The sequence below is a fragment of the Epinephelus lanceolatus genome, chromosome 9 (assembly GCF_041903045.1).
Source record: "Epinephelus lanceolatus isolate andai-2023 chromosome 9, ASM4190304v1, whole genome shotgun sequence".
Taxonomy (NCBI): domain Eukaryota; kingdom Metazoa; phylum Chordata; class Actinopteri; order Perciformes; family Serranidae; genus Epinephelus; species Epinephelus lanceolatus.
In genome coordinates, this window is record NC_135742.1 from 3,297,630 (window position 1) to 3,317,732 (window position 20,103).

Consider the following 20,103-nt stretch of genomic DNA (forward strand, 5'->3'; position numbering starts at 1 on the left):
TCTTTGTCAACTAAAATTCTACTGACTCCACAACCAACCAATTCAATGGAGGACGAAAATCTGTAATCTGTAATCTCTAGATGAATTAAATGAGCCGCAGTGCACTGTGTGCACTCTATCTGGTCACGTTGCGTGTCCAGCAAAGTATTTTTCCTTGATGCCAGTGAATATATTGAATCCTGTGCAGTGGAGCATGTCTTTACACTGTACTACAAATGCCAGCAGCGTGACAAGGCACTAAGTGTCTATTCTGTGTGAGCGTTTGTTTGTGTTTTTTTTGGTTCCAAAGTTGAAAAATGCTGTGCTCATCACGTCACTTTTTACCCCTTAATTCAGAACAAGCACTCTACCTTGTGCTGGCGTTTTTACTTCAGCGGATATTCTGTATCATAGCAACAAGGTGCAACCAAAATGTCTCAGCTGCCTCCAAAGCGCTCTTGCGCTCCCAGCTCGACATTTTCAGAGTAGCACCTGGTGTTTTCAGCTGGGAAAAATGCTTTGGGGACATGCACGGTCTTATGAAAATAACACCAGAGACTGTCCGACCGGTAAGAATTCAACCCAGTCTCACTCTGACGTCGTCGAATACCTGCACTTTGACAGTGACGTCCCATGTTACATCGGCATGATACACGGCCAGTCGCTGTTATTGTTTAATCGCACCCAGCAGCGTCAGGGGGAAACAAGGGGAGACAACAATGTAAGTTAAAGGAGTGGAAGTCCAAGAAGTGTGGGCGGATGGGGTGGTGGATGGGTCCAACAACCACCGCCTCTCACCAAGGAGGCCAGTGTTTGCTTCCTGTAAGACTGTAAATCCAAACCATGTTCTTTTAACCGAACCTAACCACGTGTGTTTGTTGTTGAAGGAAAAAAACATCATTTTGCAGTGTTGTACCGATGTAGTGCTTTTATTTTGAAAGAGACTGTATGCAAACTGTACATTTCCTGTGAAAACAGAAGTGTATTTTGAAAACAGACAATGCATGTAACAGGCTGAAGTTGACACGGCGTCCCAGAACGTCAACAACCAACACACCCAGGGTACCTTGGACGTCATATGTGGACGTGGAAAGTCCATGACCAAACGTGGACATGTGACGAGGTCACAGTGAGGATGTGTTGGAGAGTTTGGTTGAAGAAGAGCATGTCGTCCAACTGACCAGAAGGTGCCAGGCTTCAGATGATTAAAACACATTTTAACCTCTTTAAACTAAATTAAGTATTAGATTAGGGTCTTAGGTCTAGGGGACACATTGTGGTAGTTTTATTTGCTACTTTAGTCTTGTTATCTTAGAACATTGTGTTCTTTCACAGTGTATCACTTCATATTGTTTTGTTTCATACTGTCTCACTTCACGTTGTGTTGTGTCCTATCGAGTGTCATGTTAAGCTTTTTCAATCCTGATGGATAAACTGAAAAACACATCAAACAATCAAAGCTGAAAACTGAAAACAAAGCTGTTTTCTTGTTGAAGCTGTTGTTCTTGAAAGGTTTTAACCTGAGAACAACTTGTTTCTATCGTCACCCAGATTGAACTCTTGTTCTGTCAGACAAAAAAAAAAATTGGAAGATAACAGATTATCATTCAAGGCTCATGGGGACCACTTTACCCAGACGTCAAGGATAAAAATTGATTTTTTTTTTCTGTACAAAGCCTGCTTCTCTTTTGATAACATAAAAAAAACCTGTACGATCCACACAGTTATCTCTGTATTTGATATTGAGACATTTTGTATTCACATGCCGTCCTTTCTACTTTGAAGTCCTTTGATGCTGTTTTCCAGAGCGCCTCACACTGAAGATGCTTCTCCACACTCACACATTGTTATTTATATCAAAAAACTGTCTGCTGGGATAAGAAAAATGCACTGCTTTATATCTATCTACACAGTGAGACTCTATATTTGAAACTGGACCCTGAGCAGTACATATGTGCTGGCCTTTTAATGTATTATTATGACACTGCGTTGCAGGAGTCTATGAATATATTCTGACCTTGGAAAGACTGTTTTGGGGTGTTAATCACCTTATTAATGGAACAGACTGCAAAGCACGTCGAGACTAGACTTTCTTGTCCCCCTCTGTGATTTTAGAACGATGATATCTCACATTTCCTATGATGTTTGTAATTGCTTTTTTACATCAGTGTGTCCCTGTGAATGTCACTGAAGCTGCTGGAATGTCCGACGGAAATTTTATGGATTTTCTTTAGCGTTTCAAAGTTATTTGTTGCTCTCAAGTCTCTATTTAAAACTTTCGATTGAGTGATGTTGTCCAGATGATTTCCAACAATTCAACTTGCCAGATTAAAGGGATAGTTCAGATTTTTTTTAAAATGGGTGCTGTATGAGGTACTTATCTATGGACAGTATATAACAAACAGCTGAGTCAGTCGACACGCCCCCACTTTGGAGAAGCAGGCTGGAGTCCGACATGGAGGCTAAGCAATGTACTGCTGCGGATGGGGGTCAGTAACACAATTGGTGGCTAAAATGCAAAAAAATGCATTTTAGCCACCTAAAAAAGTTACACCTAAACAAATCAATATCAGTTTAAGTGTACGTTCTATTGAGAGTATTTTCAATGGGAGAATATTGCCCAGACTCCATTAAGACCTTCGACCACGAAATTTTAATCCGTTTATTCTTCAGTCCAAGTGGATGTTTTTGCTCTTGAGATATCACGTCCAACAGAATGACATGGATGCACGGTCACAGAGACCTTGACCTTTTAATAACCAAAATCTAATCAGTTCATCATTTAGTCCAAGTGAACATTTTTGCCAACTTTGAAGAAAAAAGAAACCAACACATTCTCACTCAGAAGTTGTTGAACATCAGTGTTTGGTCAGTGACCTCCGGTGTCAGAAAGAAGCTGTCCTTTCACATTGGCATGACACACAGCCGGTTGCCGTTATTGATTAATGGCGCCCGGCAGCATCAGGGGGAAACTCGGCTGGTCAACAACGAACGTTAAGTCAGAGTAGGGCAGGTGGAAGGGGCGGTGGATGGGTCCAACAACCACCGACTTTCACCTGGGAGGCCAGTGTTTGCTTCCCCGTATGATTGTAAACCCTATTTACAATTTGCGGTATTATACTGATGCAGTACATTTACTTGGAAAGAGACTTTATGCAAACTGTACATTTCCTGCTAAAACAGAAGTGTATTTTGTCCATGACCAAACGTGGACATGTGACGTGGCCGGAGTGAGAATGGGTTGGAAATTACCTCAAGACATTTTGAGATATTGCGTCCATGAGGATGGGACAGACAGATGGACGGCCACCTGTAACATAATGCCTCGGGCTACAGCTATCGGGGGTGCGGAGGCATAATTAACCTATGGCTAAGCCCCGCCCTCAAATGCGATGCGCCAATCACAGTGCGTATAGCCATTCCCATACACTCGGACATTCTCTGCCTGGACGTCCATTGAAATGCATTACAGAAAGTCAGTTTTGTTCGGTTTTATGAGCTTTTTCTGAGATTTGAAGTTTAAAAATGGTCAAACGGTGTGCATGGGGTACATGCAACTCTGACACAAGGTATCCTGAGAGGCTGGGCGACCAGGTGTATTTTTTACACTTTAAACCACATCTCAAGCGAGAAAAGTGTCTCCTTTGGATAAAGTTGTGTGGTAACGTTAGACCACAACATCAACTCAACGTGAATAAGATTAACAATGATGTCTACATCTGTTCTAAGGTAAGTCAACATTGTGTTTGAGGCAACATATTGTCACTTTGCTGCAAAGAAATATAAAGTTATCTTTAACATCTCTAGCTAACGTTAGCTAAAGTTAGCCTAACGTTAGCTCCTAGCTGCGTTGTTCATCATGTCACCTTGTTTGCTGGGAGTTCATTAGCCTATTTTGTTCTAGTTTTGTACTTTGGTGATCGTACATCATTGTTAGCTGTTGTCCAAAGGGCTCTAGTTAAGCTAACGTTAACTTCTGGAGCTTAGCTTCATTAACTTATCTGTAATGGCAGAGATAACAAAGGTTGGCAAACGTTATGCTGAATGATTCAGTGTAAATACTGTAGCACCAAACTAACGGAGAGACACTCTTGGTAAAGATGGTAAAAAGGCCGTTATCCTTTTCTCATATTCTGAGCCAAAAACCTTAACTTCAGTGGCACTTTAACTTGTTGTCTTTGATGGTGACGGCAACCAGATGCGGTTCACAAGCGTACACTGTGACCTGTAAATTTTGGCTTGTAATTTAAGCTTTTCATCGACCTTCTCAACAATAAAATGATGAATATATCCCTCCAATGCGTAGTTTAGGCCCTTTTGGTTACTTCTCAATCACATCTGATCGTTATGTCCCCAAAAATCATCAATTGCCTCCTGTGAAATGCCGTGTACTGTGACACCTGCCATAGCGCCGGGCACTGAATGTTGATAGTTTGTCCGAGTGAGTGGAGGGGGCGTGGCTTAGCCATAGGTCAATTACTGTTTTTTTTCAATGGAGTCATAGATGGGTAACTAAAGCTGTTAACAGCTTCCCACTTGAAATGAGCTGTTTGACGAAAAGGTAAAGCAGTGAAAATACTCTCAATATAGTCTACACTTACAGTGATATTGATTTGTTTAGGCAACTAAAATATGTTTTGCTGCTGACCTTTCTTCACAGCAGTACATTGTGAAGCTTCTGTGTCAGTGCTTCTCCAAACTGAGGGCGTGCCGACTGACATCTACTGGCTATGGATATCTACTCCATACATACCACTTCAAAAAATCTGAACTATCCCTTTAAGCTGAAAAATTGAAGTTCATAAGTTGTTTTTGTTTTTTATCATATCTAACGTGATATAATGTATTTGCTTTTTTGTGCTCTTAATTTAACAATTACATAATTTTTGTGTTTCATTCACATTTGATTCCACTGCATTATATAATAAAACAGCATTCAGTCACTGCTGACAGTCAGCAGCGACAAGAGTCCAAATGGAAAAAAGCAATTCAGTCCCTGGTTTCTGAGATTAAGCTGTAATTGCCATGACAACAATCATTTACATACAGCAGCAATAATTGAGAGGATTCAGCCCCGTGAGGAGGGACTGTCACATTTTCCACTCAGCAATTACAAAAACCACTCTCCATTTGTAAAACCGTTGGGCTGGAGAGTGGAGAGCGATTCTGTTCGAGCTCATCAGTCAATTTAGCCCTTTCTGTCATTTTAGCAGCATTAAAGCACTTTAAAAATAAACAAGTGTTCTTTTCATTTAATCAAATAAACAATCAGCAGCAAATAAAAACCAATAAGAGGAACAATAAAATGATTAAACATAAAAGGGAAATACACCAAGCACAAGTGAGTCAGAACAATTATATGAGACCTGTCCTTAATGTGTTTAGAATGAGGATTGATTTGAAATATAAATTTTTGGCCTGATTTGAACCAATCACGCTTACCTAATGTCTGACAGGAACACAGTTCCTGTACAGAAAGACAGCACAGCATTCACTCATCATGCAGCTTTGTTGTTGGTGTCCTAATTTGGTACGTCTGTATCACCCTGTAGCAACGTGACCAGCCAATCACAACTTCAGCGAAATGATGTGCTGGTTTTAAGGATTAAAAGTCATAGTTAATGGCAGCTGACACTGTGTGTACATGGGAACAAAGACATTAACACATGTAACTGTAACAAGCTGCCCAACAGGAAGCAGAGCTTTCTATATTTATATTTTACTGTGACCATGATTGTTCTCTTACCTGAAAAAATACTGTTCAAGAAACCTGTTTCGAAAAGAGACGTACCGATTGTGAAACTCTGGGCTGATTTTGACATTTTTGTTGTTGTTGTTTATGTTTTCATTGTTATTTATACCCCCTATTGTTGCAGGGAAACAACAGAAATCTTCATTATGAAAAAATTACAATAACTTTATGAAACAACCTAAAAACAACCTTCTCTCACAAGATGGTTATTTCTTTTCACAAAAAGAAAAACATTTCTGCTTCAAAAGTCTTTTGACTACATAAATATCATCATAATTCTCTAATATCTGTTTCATATTGCTGTGAAAACAACACATTTCTCCTTCAAACATCTGGATTTATTCAAGTTTCTCACCAAAAACTACATTTTACAAGACTGCGTATGAACAGATCTTGAGAATGTTATAATTTACCTTCATCCAACACTCATTTTTACTGAAGAGAGCTTGAACGCATCATAATGTAACTCCATGCAACTTTCATCAGCTGTTAGTTTCAGCTACCAGCTGCATAGAGCTAACATTAACGAGCTCTCCCAGTGTTTCACCACACTTACAATCTATTTGTGGCTGTAGCAGACAACGAGGATTTCTAAATTCAGAGGTTTTTATGGGTCCGTGAACACAGCGCAGGTGGGAGCGCCATTTTCCCCTCAGCAGCAGTTTGTAGAGTTTTGAGTGGCGGTGTGGATAACTGATCAGATCAGATTGATGGATGAAAGAAGCTGTTTGTGAGTGAAAACAAACTTTCGACCCAGCATACTGAAGGTCAAGTTTCACTTTCACTTCGCCCGCCTTCTGCCGCTCCATCTGTGCCGTCAGTCTGTGGAGCAACAAATAACCAAAAGGTAGCCTATACATAATCCAGCGCCGCACCTAATGAACGGTCCTGCTCCAAAAATTGAGAATCACAATGTGGCGGCAGATGTTTTAATCGTGGCAGTGTGCCACAAATAAATGAATGAGCACATTCCCTGAGATGACAGGACGATGGGACAACATTAGCCTCTGGCACTGCTTTTTAGCCTGTGCAAAACTGAAGTGACACAACAGTAAAAACATTGGCCACTGCCATCAGTGAATGCCATTTTGTTCATTTTATTCACTGATAAGCTGATGGCGGTCGACGAAGTGAATATCGGCCGATAACAATGTGCAGCCAATAAATCGGTGCATCCCTAGTTTCCAGTTAAACATTGATTTAATTGGAGAGTGGCTCTGAAATGTTTGTTAGCTTACTAGCATAGCAACTCAGTATATGAACCAAACTCCCTCCAAAATTTCCCGATACAAAACTATGAATGCTATGAATTTAGTTTGTCTGATGCAAGCTGTTACAGCCGCCATCCTATGTTACCAAGCAAAATGCTAACATTTCAACAACCTAACTTTTCAGGTCCATATCAGAGTCAGTGAGGGGTGAGGAAAAAAATCGATTCTTAGATGCATCCCTATTCTAAATTAATAGATTATGTTTCGATGCATGAGAGTCAGTATTGGGACATTTAAAACTCAACTCTGTTCTCATGTCTCCTTCAAAAGTTTCATCATTTCACTTTAAAAGTGCACTTAGTTTGAACCAACCCTCCTAAAGTCCATTCACTTTGAGTCTCAACAGTGAGCTGAGAGGGAATGTGGAGATTTTGGGGAATGCTATGATATAAATATTATATGAATATGAATAAATAAATTAATAAATAATTTATAAATAACCTTTGAGGCAGAGAGCGAAAGAACAAAGTGCAGTATCACCTTGGAGGAGCCCAGTCATGTTTGGTGCAGTCTAACAGAGTCCCCACGTAGGTCCTCTTCCTCCACGTCACATTCACCACCAGCACACCTGTCAATCACAGCGGACAGAGACAGAGCAGTTAGTACTGGAGCTGCTGGGACAACAACAGGCTTCTGTGTCAGGATGAAGAGGTCCAGCCCAGTTGCTGGAAAACCATGTTGACATTGTGCGTTTCTGCAAACCACGGATACCTTACATTTGAATGTTTCACACGGATCATTTCAATGTTTCTGGAGTGATGGAGTATATGAGCTGACTTTGTCATCAGGAGGTGGAGGGGTTGCTAAACAACAAAGCCAGTTTTGATTTAGTGAGTACTTCCTGTGTTTCTAGCAGCTCTTTTGGCAGGAAGAGTGGTTGTTTTTACCAAGACGTCGCTGCTTTTCCAGCAGGGACTGTGCCTCCGACATGACCTTTAACTATATAGCCAAGCCTAAACCTAACCACACGTTCACCACAGCATTGTTGACACATAATGTTTCAATACATCTGCTTCACAATAACTAGGGCTGTCCCCCAATAGTCGACCAAAAGTTAGTCGACCAGAAAGGTCATTAGTCGGCAAGATTTCATTGGTTGTTTAGTCGCAGAAAAAACAAAACAACAAAACTGAAACTTTATTAGGAGCTGCACCTTGTCAAAATAAGTCCAAACCTATATGACTGGACCATGTGTAGTCTCTATATACAGACTCTAAGTGAATGTAGAGTATGTTGGCAAACCCCGGAGATCTTGCCTCCATAAGAAGAGCGGAAGAGCCCTGGTTTCTGGTTGTAGGCTGTTTGTAGTCCGCGTGATATTGACCAATCACATTTGAGCCGACTGCAGTTGTTGCCAGGTTAAACGGTCCGTGCAGTGAATTAACGAGGCGGAACATAACTGGAGTCACTGCAAACTCTGAATCCATCCCAATGGTTCGGCATATTTACTTATATATAAACGGAAGTCAGAAACGGAAATTCGCCTCCTCCGCCTAAATCAATCCGGAATGCCAAAAAATCGGGGGTCTGCCCCCAGAGGCTGTATCGCCATCTGCCGGAAGTCAGACGCCAAATACAGCTGATGGGTTCCGAGAATGGACCATGTGTGACTTTACTTTGAAAGGACAGACACAGGAAGTGTCCACGCTCAGCAGTCAGACAGGAGTGAGGTTAATTTCCAGGGCTGGTACCTGCGGTTATTCCACAGGCTAGTTAATGGCAGGAAAGGCAGGAAATCCAAAGTGTGGGATCATTTTGAGAAGACTAGTCCACTGATGGACCCTGATGATGACTTTTGGTTGACAAGGAAAAGTCTTAGTTGGGGGCAGCCCTAATAATAACGTACAAATGTAAAGTATTGGCGGTTTGCAGACACGTACAATGCCAATATTTATTCTGGTGATTGGATTGAGAGGTCAGGTCAGAGAGAAACATACGGTGCAGGACTTAAAGCGGAAATATGAGCAGTTTGATTCACATCATAAACAATCTTTAATCACAAAATAATCTTTAGTGATATTTAAAGTTTTATCCCAAAATGTTTATCCTTCTGAAACAGATGTGGCATGACATTAATCTGTCAGCAATCAAACAGATAAAACCAAATAAATATTGTTTCTAGAGGAAATAAGGTCTTAAAATGCATTTCTCATGGTGAGGGATTTTCACATCAATCATAAAATAAAAAACAAAAGTTTGACTATTACAGAATCAAACAGTGGTACAGCTGTGTTCAAAGGCACCACTGATTCACAGCAACAAAAGACAACATATCAAACTGTGTGAAAGGAGCTTTTCACCTTTTGTTCACCTTTATCAGACTTCGTGAGCAGCACTTCTCTTTGTAGCTCTGCAGAAATACTCAGCCCTTTGTTCTCTCTTGTATCTAATGAGGAAACTAATGAAACACTGATAAAAGACAAATGTGCAGGAATAAAAAGAGGAGCACACTGCACCTCAGAAGGAGGAAAAATCAATGTGACGAGCAGACGGCAGTTAACAGTTTGGAAATGAAAAGCTGCAGCAACCTGAAGGACTGAGTTCACAGTTTTAAGAGGCTCAAATTGTTTTCCAAACGGTTTGTTACAGCCTCTGTGAAATTGCTCAAAGTGATATCGGTCAGCAGCATCAGAGCAGGAAAACACAGCCTTCTGTTCCTGTCAGGTTTTTGGTCCCAAGGAAAATTTAGTCTTTAAGGTTTAAAGTCTAATCTGAGAACTGGCGACCCCTCAGCCATCTGAAATAAATGTCCCTCTCTTCCTCTTCCTCTCTTTCTTTCTCTCACTCTCAGACTGACATTTGAAAACCATTAACCTCCGTTTTGTGATGCGCCAGCGGCATCGCAGAGCAAATCAAATCCTGGATGCATTACAGCTTTGAAACGAGGTTTGACTGCAACACACGACTCCTTGCTCTTCAATTAAGCCTGATGGCCGCAGCCATCACAAAACACTCTCACAGACAGATGAGAGCTGGGGAACACGGCCAAGTGTGTCGCTCAGTTTGACAAAAGGTGGATGTGATGAGGCAGATTTTTGTTTCACCACAAATCTTTAGATAATGAGCTGGATGGATTTAATCAGTCAACAACTTCATATTCCCAATGTTCTCTGTCAATACTTCCTTCAGTCGCTTTGAGGTTTGATCAAATGTATTTTCTTCATTTAATGACGACCTCACCTTTAAATAATGACTGAAATATTTTAACCCAAGGTGACTGTTTTTTTTGTTGTTTTTTTTTACAGCTGCAATATTCTAAATAATATCAACACACATAAACATCATGTCAATGATAACTACCATTACGGCTTACCAGCATCCATGCCTGTGAAAAAATGGATGTTTCACACACACATTCCCCCCACAGCACAGGAAATCTATGCAGTCAGCACAGTTTCAAGGACGGCAACCGAAAATTAGAGTCACAAATTCAGTATCCCACCAAATGTCTCCCCTTCTGTTCCTGAGATATGATGTTGTAATGATATGTATGATGTTGATCCAAAGTATGTTTTGTGAGGTTGCAGTGACCTTGACCTTTGACCTTCAACAACCAAATTCTAATCATTTCATGCTTGAATCCAAGTTGACATTTGTGCCGAATAGGCCTGTCACGATATGCGATAAGTTGGTTAATTGCACGGTTAATTTAAAGGGAGACGGTAACTTTTCGGGCCGCGATTAATTGCCATATCCATGCGTGTTTGTTTTCCTCGTCTCTCTCCACCAAAGAGACTGGACGACAAGAGCGTTCACTGCCGTGCATCGTCTGGCAGCCAGGTGAGTTGGTTCATTAGCGTAATGAACGGAGGTAAAGCTCTTGTCATCGAGTGTCTTTGTCTCTGTGGTGGAGGCGGGGCTATGGGCTACACACACACACAGTGCGATCTTCGTGAGGGGGAGACGAGGCGGAGAAAAAAAAAATAGTTTAGCTTAAGAGAAAGACAGGGAACTTGTTCCTAAACCAAATGCCACGGCCCCTGTGTGAGAGTGTTTTGGATTTAAACTAGGGATGGGCAAACGATCAAAATTCATTATTCGATCATCAAAAAAATTAACGATCAATTATCGATTAATTGATAAGCGAGTATTTCAAAAGAGAGAAAACAAAAGAGTGCAGTGCAGACTGTCGCCGCAAGAGAGCGCAGCTGCCCCAGTTTTGAGCTTCAACCCCCCAGGCCAAAGAGGAAGAATGGCGCGCATGCGCAGTTCACCCCTGGATGTTTACAACCGTTGCCAGCCAGAGTTACAGGCTTCAGTTTTCAGCAAAACCTCCGTCTTTCAATGGCGTAGTGTTTTCAGAGGCCTCAAGGGAAGCCGCCGAGGCTTTGGAGAGCGATGAGAGCCTCCGTCTGTTTATGATTTTTTGCCTGGCATAGGTCCGGCGGGGGTCTCGTAGGCCCGTCGAGCCGCCGTGCTCGCCAGGCGGAAGGGTCTCGTTGGCCCGGGGACTTGCCGGGCGGGGGGTCTCATTGGCACAGCGGCTCGCCGGACCTATGCCAGGCATTGTAGGGAAAACACTGCGACTATCGATCAAAATTATTTGTGATCGATCAAAAGCCTTAACAATCAATCATCGATAATCGAAAATTGATGCCCATACCTAATTTAAACCAAATGACAGAGGGGAGCCCAGCAATGTGGACGAGCCGGTGTGCCGGGTTTCCTACAAACAGCAGTGCACCCAAATTCGTACACATCCCATGCATTTTGAAAGGCTACGATCACGCGACCAATGAGCTGATGTCAATAAACAAGGAAGTAGTCCCGCAAGTTTTTAAGGAAGCAGGTTGCGGCGGTGGATTGGTCACAGGACTTTTACTCGAAGAAGTGTGTTTGGATCCGTGTGAATTCTGAGTCATTTTAAGGTCCTCAAATTAAGAAAAAGCATGTTGGCCAAATCTACAAGTTAATTTTAAAGCCGATATTGGTTGTTTTGGCAAATTCAAAGGATATCATACAAACCGCTCCATGAGAATATGTTGGTCGACCAATTGCCTCATTAGAGCAGGTGTTTCTGTGGTGATCTGGAGAATTCAAGGATGAGGCCAATCACGGAGTTCTTTCTTAATGCACGTTTAATTACGAGCTCCGATCAACATGGCTACATGCGGAAGCTATGTGATGAGTGTGAATAGAGAGAGAAACACAGCTTATATAGGATGGTGGCATGTATACTATTACCTAAAACGGTGCTCTGACACATTTGACTTGACCTTGGGCCAACTAAAATTAGTCTAACTTGTCCATTCATCAGTAAGCCTAGCACTTCTGACGCTATGACGTCTGTCATAACGGAACATGATCCCCAGGGGGTCTTGACCAAGTTTCCATTGGTCAGTGGAGATGTAACAACACCAGCACCTCATGAACAGGTTTTTAACTATTTCTGATGTAGCCTCCAGACTTGTAAACAATGCTAAAAGAGTTTTGCAGTTCAAAATGAAACCACTTACTTAAGGAGGCGACCTAGAGGGAGAGACTGGAGGGTGGGCACAATGTGTCTACAGCAACGCATTTTGCCACCACGACGGGGCTACAAGTTGTAAACACTGAATGAGTGGCCCCGTTAACGAACGCATGTTAGCTTCCTCCCAACCTGAGTGGTGCGCAGTGCAGAGCAGCCAACAAACCAGTGGAGACCAGAGGTTGGGCATGGTTCCACATGTCTATGCAGTTAATCAATACAATATAGTATTGACATATTTTTGTGTGGCAATATTGTATAGTCACACAGTGCCAAATATCGATTTTTTTATTATATAAATTATCTTATCTTGTATATAATGACGAAAACTCTGTCTGTCACTGTCTGTGTGTGTGTTCCACGTTTTTCTCCTCACTGACTTGGTCAATCCATGTGAAATTTGGCACAGTGGTAGAGGGTCATGGGAGGATGCCAATGAAGCAATATTACATCAATTGGCCAAAGGGGGGCGCTATAGCAACCGATTGAAATGTCAAACTTTGAATGGGCATATCTCATGCCCCGTATGTCGTAGAGACATGAAACTTTGCACAGAGATGCCTCTCCTCATGAGGAACACATTTGCCTCAAGAACCCATAACTTCCACTTATATAGATTTTCCGCCATTTTGAATTTTTTGAAAAACACTTCAAATGGATCTCTTCCTAGGAAGTTTGAGCCATCTGCATGAAACTGGGTGAACATAATCTAGGGACCAATATCTAAAGTTCCCTCTTGGCAAAAGTTGGAAAACTTACTAAAACTGAGCTTCTATAAGGCAATGAATATTGCGGAGGGCGTGGCTCATCACATAAAGGTGTATAACATCTCAAGGGTTTCACCCATCACCACGCAACTTTGTAGGCATATGAACACACATAATCTGAGGGGACCCCTCCATTATTGACCCCATCAAACAAAATGGGGGCGCTAGAGAGCTCATTTCTTATTTAGGCCTAACCGCCATATGGATTTTTACTAAACTTGGTAGATATGTAGAACAGGACGCCTCAAGGTGACTGGAGAAATTTAACTCTAATTGGCAACTGGGTGGCGCTATAACAACAGAAAAATGCTTCAAAATGTTTATGTTCAAATGTTTCTAATGTTTGGTATGACTAAGTCATGGTATGGTATGCTGTACATAATCACGGAAACTGTCAGTGTGTCATTCTGTCAGTCAGTCATTCTGTCTGTCCCACCTGTTTCTACTCACTGACGTGGTCAATCTATGTGAAACTGCACATAGGCATTGAGGATTGGCATAGGTAGAAGGGGACAAAGCTACCAATGGCTATGGACTAGTAATACAAATTAAACTCTAGGTAGCCCACTAGAATAATATAATACATTTATTTTTCAGTCCACTAGATAATTTTTGCTTCTGCAAAAATAAACTGAAAACTTTATCTCATTAGACAAAACAGACGTTGACAACGTTTTCCCTTTGGGGACATAATTTACAGTCGAAAAAAGGTAATAAATCACAATATATCGAAATATATTTCATTGCAATACTGAGCATATTGCAACATATTTAAAACTGTAATGATATGCTATCATGACTTAAGAATTGCGATATCATATTGTTGATTCCCACCCCTCAGGCTGAGTCAAAGGAGCACCGGACTAAAAGGAAAGGCCTCTTGGATTTCATTCTTTTTTTTCTTAACTGGTTAGTTACTGGTTAATGGGTGTTGGCCTTGACTGACATCCCTAGTTTCTATTGTTAAAACCTTAACAAAGCTCCATATCCAAAGTTACATCATGTTTGTTTTCTACTTGTTCTTCTCGTCTTTATAAATAATTTGGATTTCTGTTTGACGGTGTGGTTTGGAGGGAGGCAGAAAAAGGAAGGAACGATGTCGACACAAATGCACTCGTAAAATCATGAGTTATAATTATTATTATTTTTCTGTAAAGATTACTGTGTTACTCAGGCTAGCTGTTCTCACTTGTTTCCAGTCTTTATGCTAAGCTAAGCTAACAGACAGCTGGCTTTGTATTTACTGTATAGACATGAGAGTGGTGTTAATCTTTTCACCAGACAGTGAGTCGGTGTATCTTTCCCTGAAACGCATCTTTCCTTTAAAGCAAACATCATGAAGCTGCTACATTACAGTTTATTATTTTACATGTGTGTTTACAGTAATTATCGATAATCCTTGTAATTGACTTTATCTGTGGCAGCCAGTGAGACAGACAGGCAGTCAGTCAGACAGACAGACAGAGCATCTTGAAGTCAGACAGTATGTGGAGCTCAGCTAAGAGTCGAGCTAATCACCATCTGATTAGCGCTCATCAGACTCCGGTCTCCTGCAGGGAGGAGGAGGAAGAGGGAGGAGATGAGAGGGGGTGAAATGGTGGTCTCATCGTCTTCTCCTCTCCGTCTTTCCAATTAGTATTCTGCTTAATTAACATGCAACCGGCGTCTTCCCCTCATATCCCTCCGCCGTCACGAGGAGGGGGCTCCAGTTATCCCTCCGCCTCCTGAACCGTAGTCCCCGAGCGGCAGGGAGGACGCCTCAGAATGAAAACCACAAGAACAAAAAGATACTCTTTCGTATCTCTCCTTGTCTTCGCCTCTCTTTCACCTTGTCCGTCAAAAATGGTCCGTCTTCATCCCTCTGTCTCTTTCAGTCTCTGTCTTTACATTCCTCTCCATCTCTCCGTCCCTCCGGTGGTTTAAAAATATAGACAAAACCTCTGTTACCATTCTGTCCATCTCCTCACTTCTCTCCCTCTCCTCCTCATCTATCCGTCCATCCTGTCAGACCGAGCACTGAATCCATTTTCTCGCTCCTTTATCCGCTTCTGTCCCTTCATCTTTGTCCTTGTTCCTCAGACTCTCCCTGTGTGCACTAAATGAATCACTGTATATCTGATATTAGTATTTGATAGTACATCACAGAGTGTGTCTCTATATATCTACTAATGGCAGTGTGTATGCAGAGCTCCAGATTTATCATCCTATTATTTCTGTATCTTGTTGCTCTGCTTCGCTTCACTGATGCTGCTGCAGTTTGTTTACTCTCACAAACCTGGAAACACGACGCTTTGATGTTTTCTGTTTGCATTTATTTCCTCCACTGAGGAGGCGATGCGTTTGGTCCTGCTCGTTCGTTTGTCTGTTTGTTTCTTAGAAGGAAATCTCAGAAATATCTGATCAGATCTGAGTCAGATTTGGTGGAAAGTTCAGCCACAGGCCGCAGAATCAGTGAGGGATATTTCACAGGACTTAACCGGGGACGTTACTGAACATTTTCACTATTTGCTCCTGAGCTACTGCTCTTAAATCAGACCTGCCACTTGACTAATACTGATTTCAATATAAATCATTCTGACATGATAAATAGATTGATTTATAGGGAGTGATTAATGTGTGTTTGAGGGATATGAAACTTCCTGTGACTGCTGAAAAGGCTTTAATGTATCATCTGCATACAACAGTACATTATGAGTTCTTGCAACGCCAGCAGTTTCCAATTTCCTTCACTACATCTACATTTACAAATATTCAAAGTCAGGATTAAGAGTGGCAGAAAGTTAAATGTTCTTAGTAGCCGTTTATATCTACATGGGGACTTTGCGCCACCAGAGTAAACAGCCCCTCCATCACAAGCAATGCTTTCTTTACATGAAACTGTTTTGTTCAGTGTTTTCACCAGTTGAAATCATTTGGTTCCTTTGTTTCGGAGAAAAAGAGACATCTGTGAATAATTCAGCTTCCGTTAAATCTCCCGAACGTCTGGATCTTTAGTTATAAGAGAAAGCACTCATCGATTATGAAAACATCGCACATCGCAATATCTAAATCATTTTCCAACATTAGATTGATTTTAAAAGGCCATGGAAAATGACTTTTTGTCTCCTTCCACAAAGATTTTTGTTTCAAGCTACAATGGATTTAGGCCTACTAAATACTTTTATACTCATGTTATAGTTTAGTGTCCTGTGGTGCAAACCTTTAAACCTCTGTAGCTTCAGTGCTATGTGCAAAAAGATAACGTACAGCCCTGCTGTTTATCTTAATAACATATTTAATTAATATGTCGTGGAGCTGTATCTTTTCAAATAGAGAAATAGATCCCTGTCTTGGCTTTTTATTTTGATCACAGTCTGTTTTTTATAAAATTCGTAGAAAAGACAGAGATGTATATCGTGTATCACCAGTCAGCCTGAAAATACTGAGATGTGAATTTTTGTCCATATCGGCCAGCCCTACCGTTAAACCACGATATTTTCTGAGATGTTATCGTATTGCAAACATCTCGTACCAACCCTGGGAAGCACACTGCAGATTGTATTTATTTGGCAGAAGAGTCAGCAGTGCAACAAACGCCCTGAAGAGCCTGAAGACGAAAGCCTAGCATCTTTGTGGCACCCGTTATCTCTGACTGAGGCTTTAGGGTTTGTCGAGGTCGGCTACGCCCAACTCGCTGCGATCCACCACTCTGATCTCACATCACTGATCACAAAGGTGTAAACAGTCCTCTCCAGATCCATTACATCTGAAGGATTTGTTTTAAGAGTCCATGTGTATGATTTAGAAGGATGTATTGGCAGAGATGGAATATATGTTTTCTTTAGTGTAAAATCACCTGAAAATAAGAATCGTTGTGTTTTTGTTATTTAGAGTGAAACATTTATATCTACATCGGGAGCGGGTCGTTGTTAAGCGTCATTTTAATCATTTCAGTGTTTATCATGTTTGATTTGTTGTGTTTCTTATGTCAGTTTTTCTTCTCTTCACCAGTTTAAAGCTGTCAAGGTCTGCATGACTGTTTTTTATCCACTGTCAGGTTTTCTCTCTCCGGGTGCATCTATACAAACACAGTGTGCAGCAGGAGATATATTATTCACTGTCTACCTCTCCTCTCTCCATCTCTCTGGCCTGTTTAGGAGCACTCTTCGCCCAGAATATATTCCCCTGTGTTGTGTTTGTTTTTTCTTCTTCTTTCTCTTTTTATATTTGCCTGGGCGGAGTGAGTAGCTCCAGTTAATTAATACTGGGCCGAGATACAAATGCCTCTCCGCCAAACTCAACACTCCACTTCAGAGGCCCCGTGACTGGCACAGAGAGATGGGCACCGAGAGATGGGATTATTCATTAGCAGCCCGCAGTAAGGTATTACACCTCCGCTGAGAGGCCGCAGTGCTGAGCGCTGTCCTCGTTAACGGCCTATCAAAGTGCGATGGCGTCGAAATCGGCGGGTGAATCATCAGGCCGTCTGATCCGCCGCCCGGTACTCCCCTGGTATCATTTTGTAGTGTTGGACGGAATTCTGGTTCTACTTTGCTTCATGTTTTGGACTTCACTATTCAGCTCAACGCCAAAACTGCTCTTATGAGTATATCCAGCGATGTTTAAAAAGAATCCACTTTGGTTATTTTAGTTTGGAAAAGTGTTCAGCAGCATCTATTTGTTCTTGCAACATATGTTTCTCAAACCCACACTAGTTGTAATGACACCCAATTCTATTTGGACAAACAGGGTGCATCTGTGATGGCTTTAGGAGCAAACTGTGTTGAAATATGAAGCGTTTTAAATCCACATTCTCTCTACAAAGAGGTCATATTGAAAGGTGATGTTCAGGCAAAGGAAGCAGATGCAACATGATATAAAACTGTCTTTGCTAAATTGTTAAGGAAACAAGTCCTCTAATGACATCTTGGGAACACTCTGTGAAATGACGCCCCAATCATTGGCACTATTTGTTAGTCAAAGGGACACTTAGCTGATTTTCAACCTGCTTTCCTAACAATGTGGGAATTTATTTCCCGTAACCATTGAGCAGTACAGGAGGAGGTGCACATTAATAATCCTCCAGGACTGTAACATGCTCATGTTTGACCCAAACAATGCGTCATGTGACTACAGTTGCTTCACATCCAGGTCGGAACACCTTCTCACCACAAACCAACCGCACCAGAGTTCCTTTGGAACCGGACTGAGACCACCTCTTCAAGAAGGTCTCAGTCCGGTTGTTTTGGTGTGTTCACACCTGAGTGTGATTGCTGTGTTCACACCTGCACAAACAAACCGCACTGAGAGGACAAACAAACTTGAGTTCAACTTAAAGGATAACTTCAGTATTTTTCAACCTGGGCCCTATTTCCCCATGTGTATGTGTGCGTATGATTCATAGGTACAACTCGTTCTAAAATTGGTTCAGTATTGAGGGAGGCGGATGCAGCCAGGAGCCGCGAGGTAGATATGGGGGCAAATGCGTCCCGTATAAGTTTGCGCATTAAAAATGCTTTTTTTCGCCACTGACCGGTTCAGATCACCAGTGCTATCTCTGTAAATAGCATACTAAGCGTTTCCCTGACCCTTCACTTGCTCTGGGCTGTGACAGAGGAGCCATGCTGAGCGCCGCTCAAAGTGGCGCTGGTTGTCCCGGAGTACAGCTGAGAGTTTTACTGCATCGATTGAAAACAATAGTTTGTGTTTGTGCTTATCCGAATTGCAAGAACAGGATGTCGCGCAACACCCCGTACAGCTTTCACAGGCTGCCTTTGTCGGACGACGAGATGCTGAAGTTGTGGCTAGTTGTGCTACAAATGGATGCTAACACTCCTGTCCAGACACTGCGCCTTGCAGACCATCGGGTCCAGATCAATTATACCCTCCAAAATCTAAGATGATATCTTGTCTTATATCATGATATATACTATCAATATATTGCCCAGTCCTACCCTGGTCTATATCAAAGGTTTACATTCTTTGGATGGGATGCAGTTATGTAACTGCTATCTCTGAATATCTGCACAGATCCTTACAGCAAAAATAAGCATCCACACAGCTACAGACACTGAAACATTCGCTTTCGGTCAGTCTAACATTACAGGCAGAATTGAGAACAGACCTAAGTGTAAAGTTTAACATTATTTAGTCAAAATAAATTAAATTAACACCTGCATTTTCACTGACATTTTGGACTCTATTCTTACATTAGATTTTTCTGGTAAGTACTTGATAATAACGTAATGCAAGTACTTGTATTTGGAAATAACTTGAAATGCCCATTCCTGGTTATCACATGACCAAAATCCCATATTTAGGTCACTCTTTAACAACTGCACCAACTCTATCCACTGATCAAACTTTGAGATACAGATAAAAGCTCAGGAAATATAGTAGTTAAGATAATTTTGTCACAAAGCCAGCGCTGTTGTTTTTCTGCTCAGTTAGTTAGTTAATTTTGAAAACACAGAAAGTCCAGTAAACCAGGAAAGCAACCTCTAAGTAGGTAGAAATATTTACTCAGCTTTGTGTCCAGACGAACTGTTTCCCTGGAGCTGTCACAAATTTGGATGCTGTCCTTCTGCAAAATGAAAAATCTCCAATTACAGCCTCCCTTGTTGGATTCATCCTGCAAACAACGCCGTCTTTAGTTTTAATGAGGAGGACCAAAACAAACCATTTGCTGGAAACTTGCACCTGAATTTTCACACCTCGCTTCCACTCAGCCAGCGCTCAGTAAAAATAGTTTGTGATCGTCAGTCTCTCTGTCTGGTTAGACTCGCAGACTCAATGACAAACCGCTAATCCTCAAATGTGAAAACAACAGAAACTGTGCAGTGAGAGGTAAGTCTGAGTTCTTCCACACATCAAGGCTTTTGTCAAATT

The 20,103-nt window shown here is 41.6% G+C and overlaps 1 protein-coding gene across 1 annotated transcript in view; it reads right to left on the minus strand.

Moving 5' to 3' along the window:
• znf608 (zinc finger protein 608) overlaps positions 1 to 20,103 on the minus strand; it is an 86,919-nt gene that overhangs the window by 17,223 nt on the left and 49,593 nt on the right. Inside the window, exon 3 of the mRNA XM_033620017.2 lies at positions 7,483 to 7,570. Within this exon, the coding sequence (XP_033475908.2) occupies positions 7,483 to 7,570 (88 nt within the window). The remainder of the gene's footprint in view (positions 1 to 7,482; positions 7,571 to 20,103) is intronic.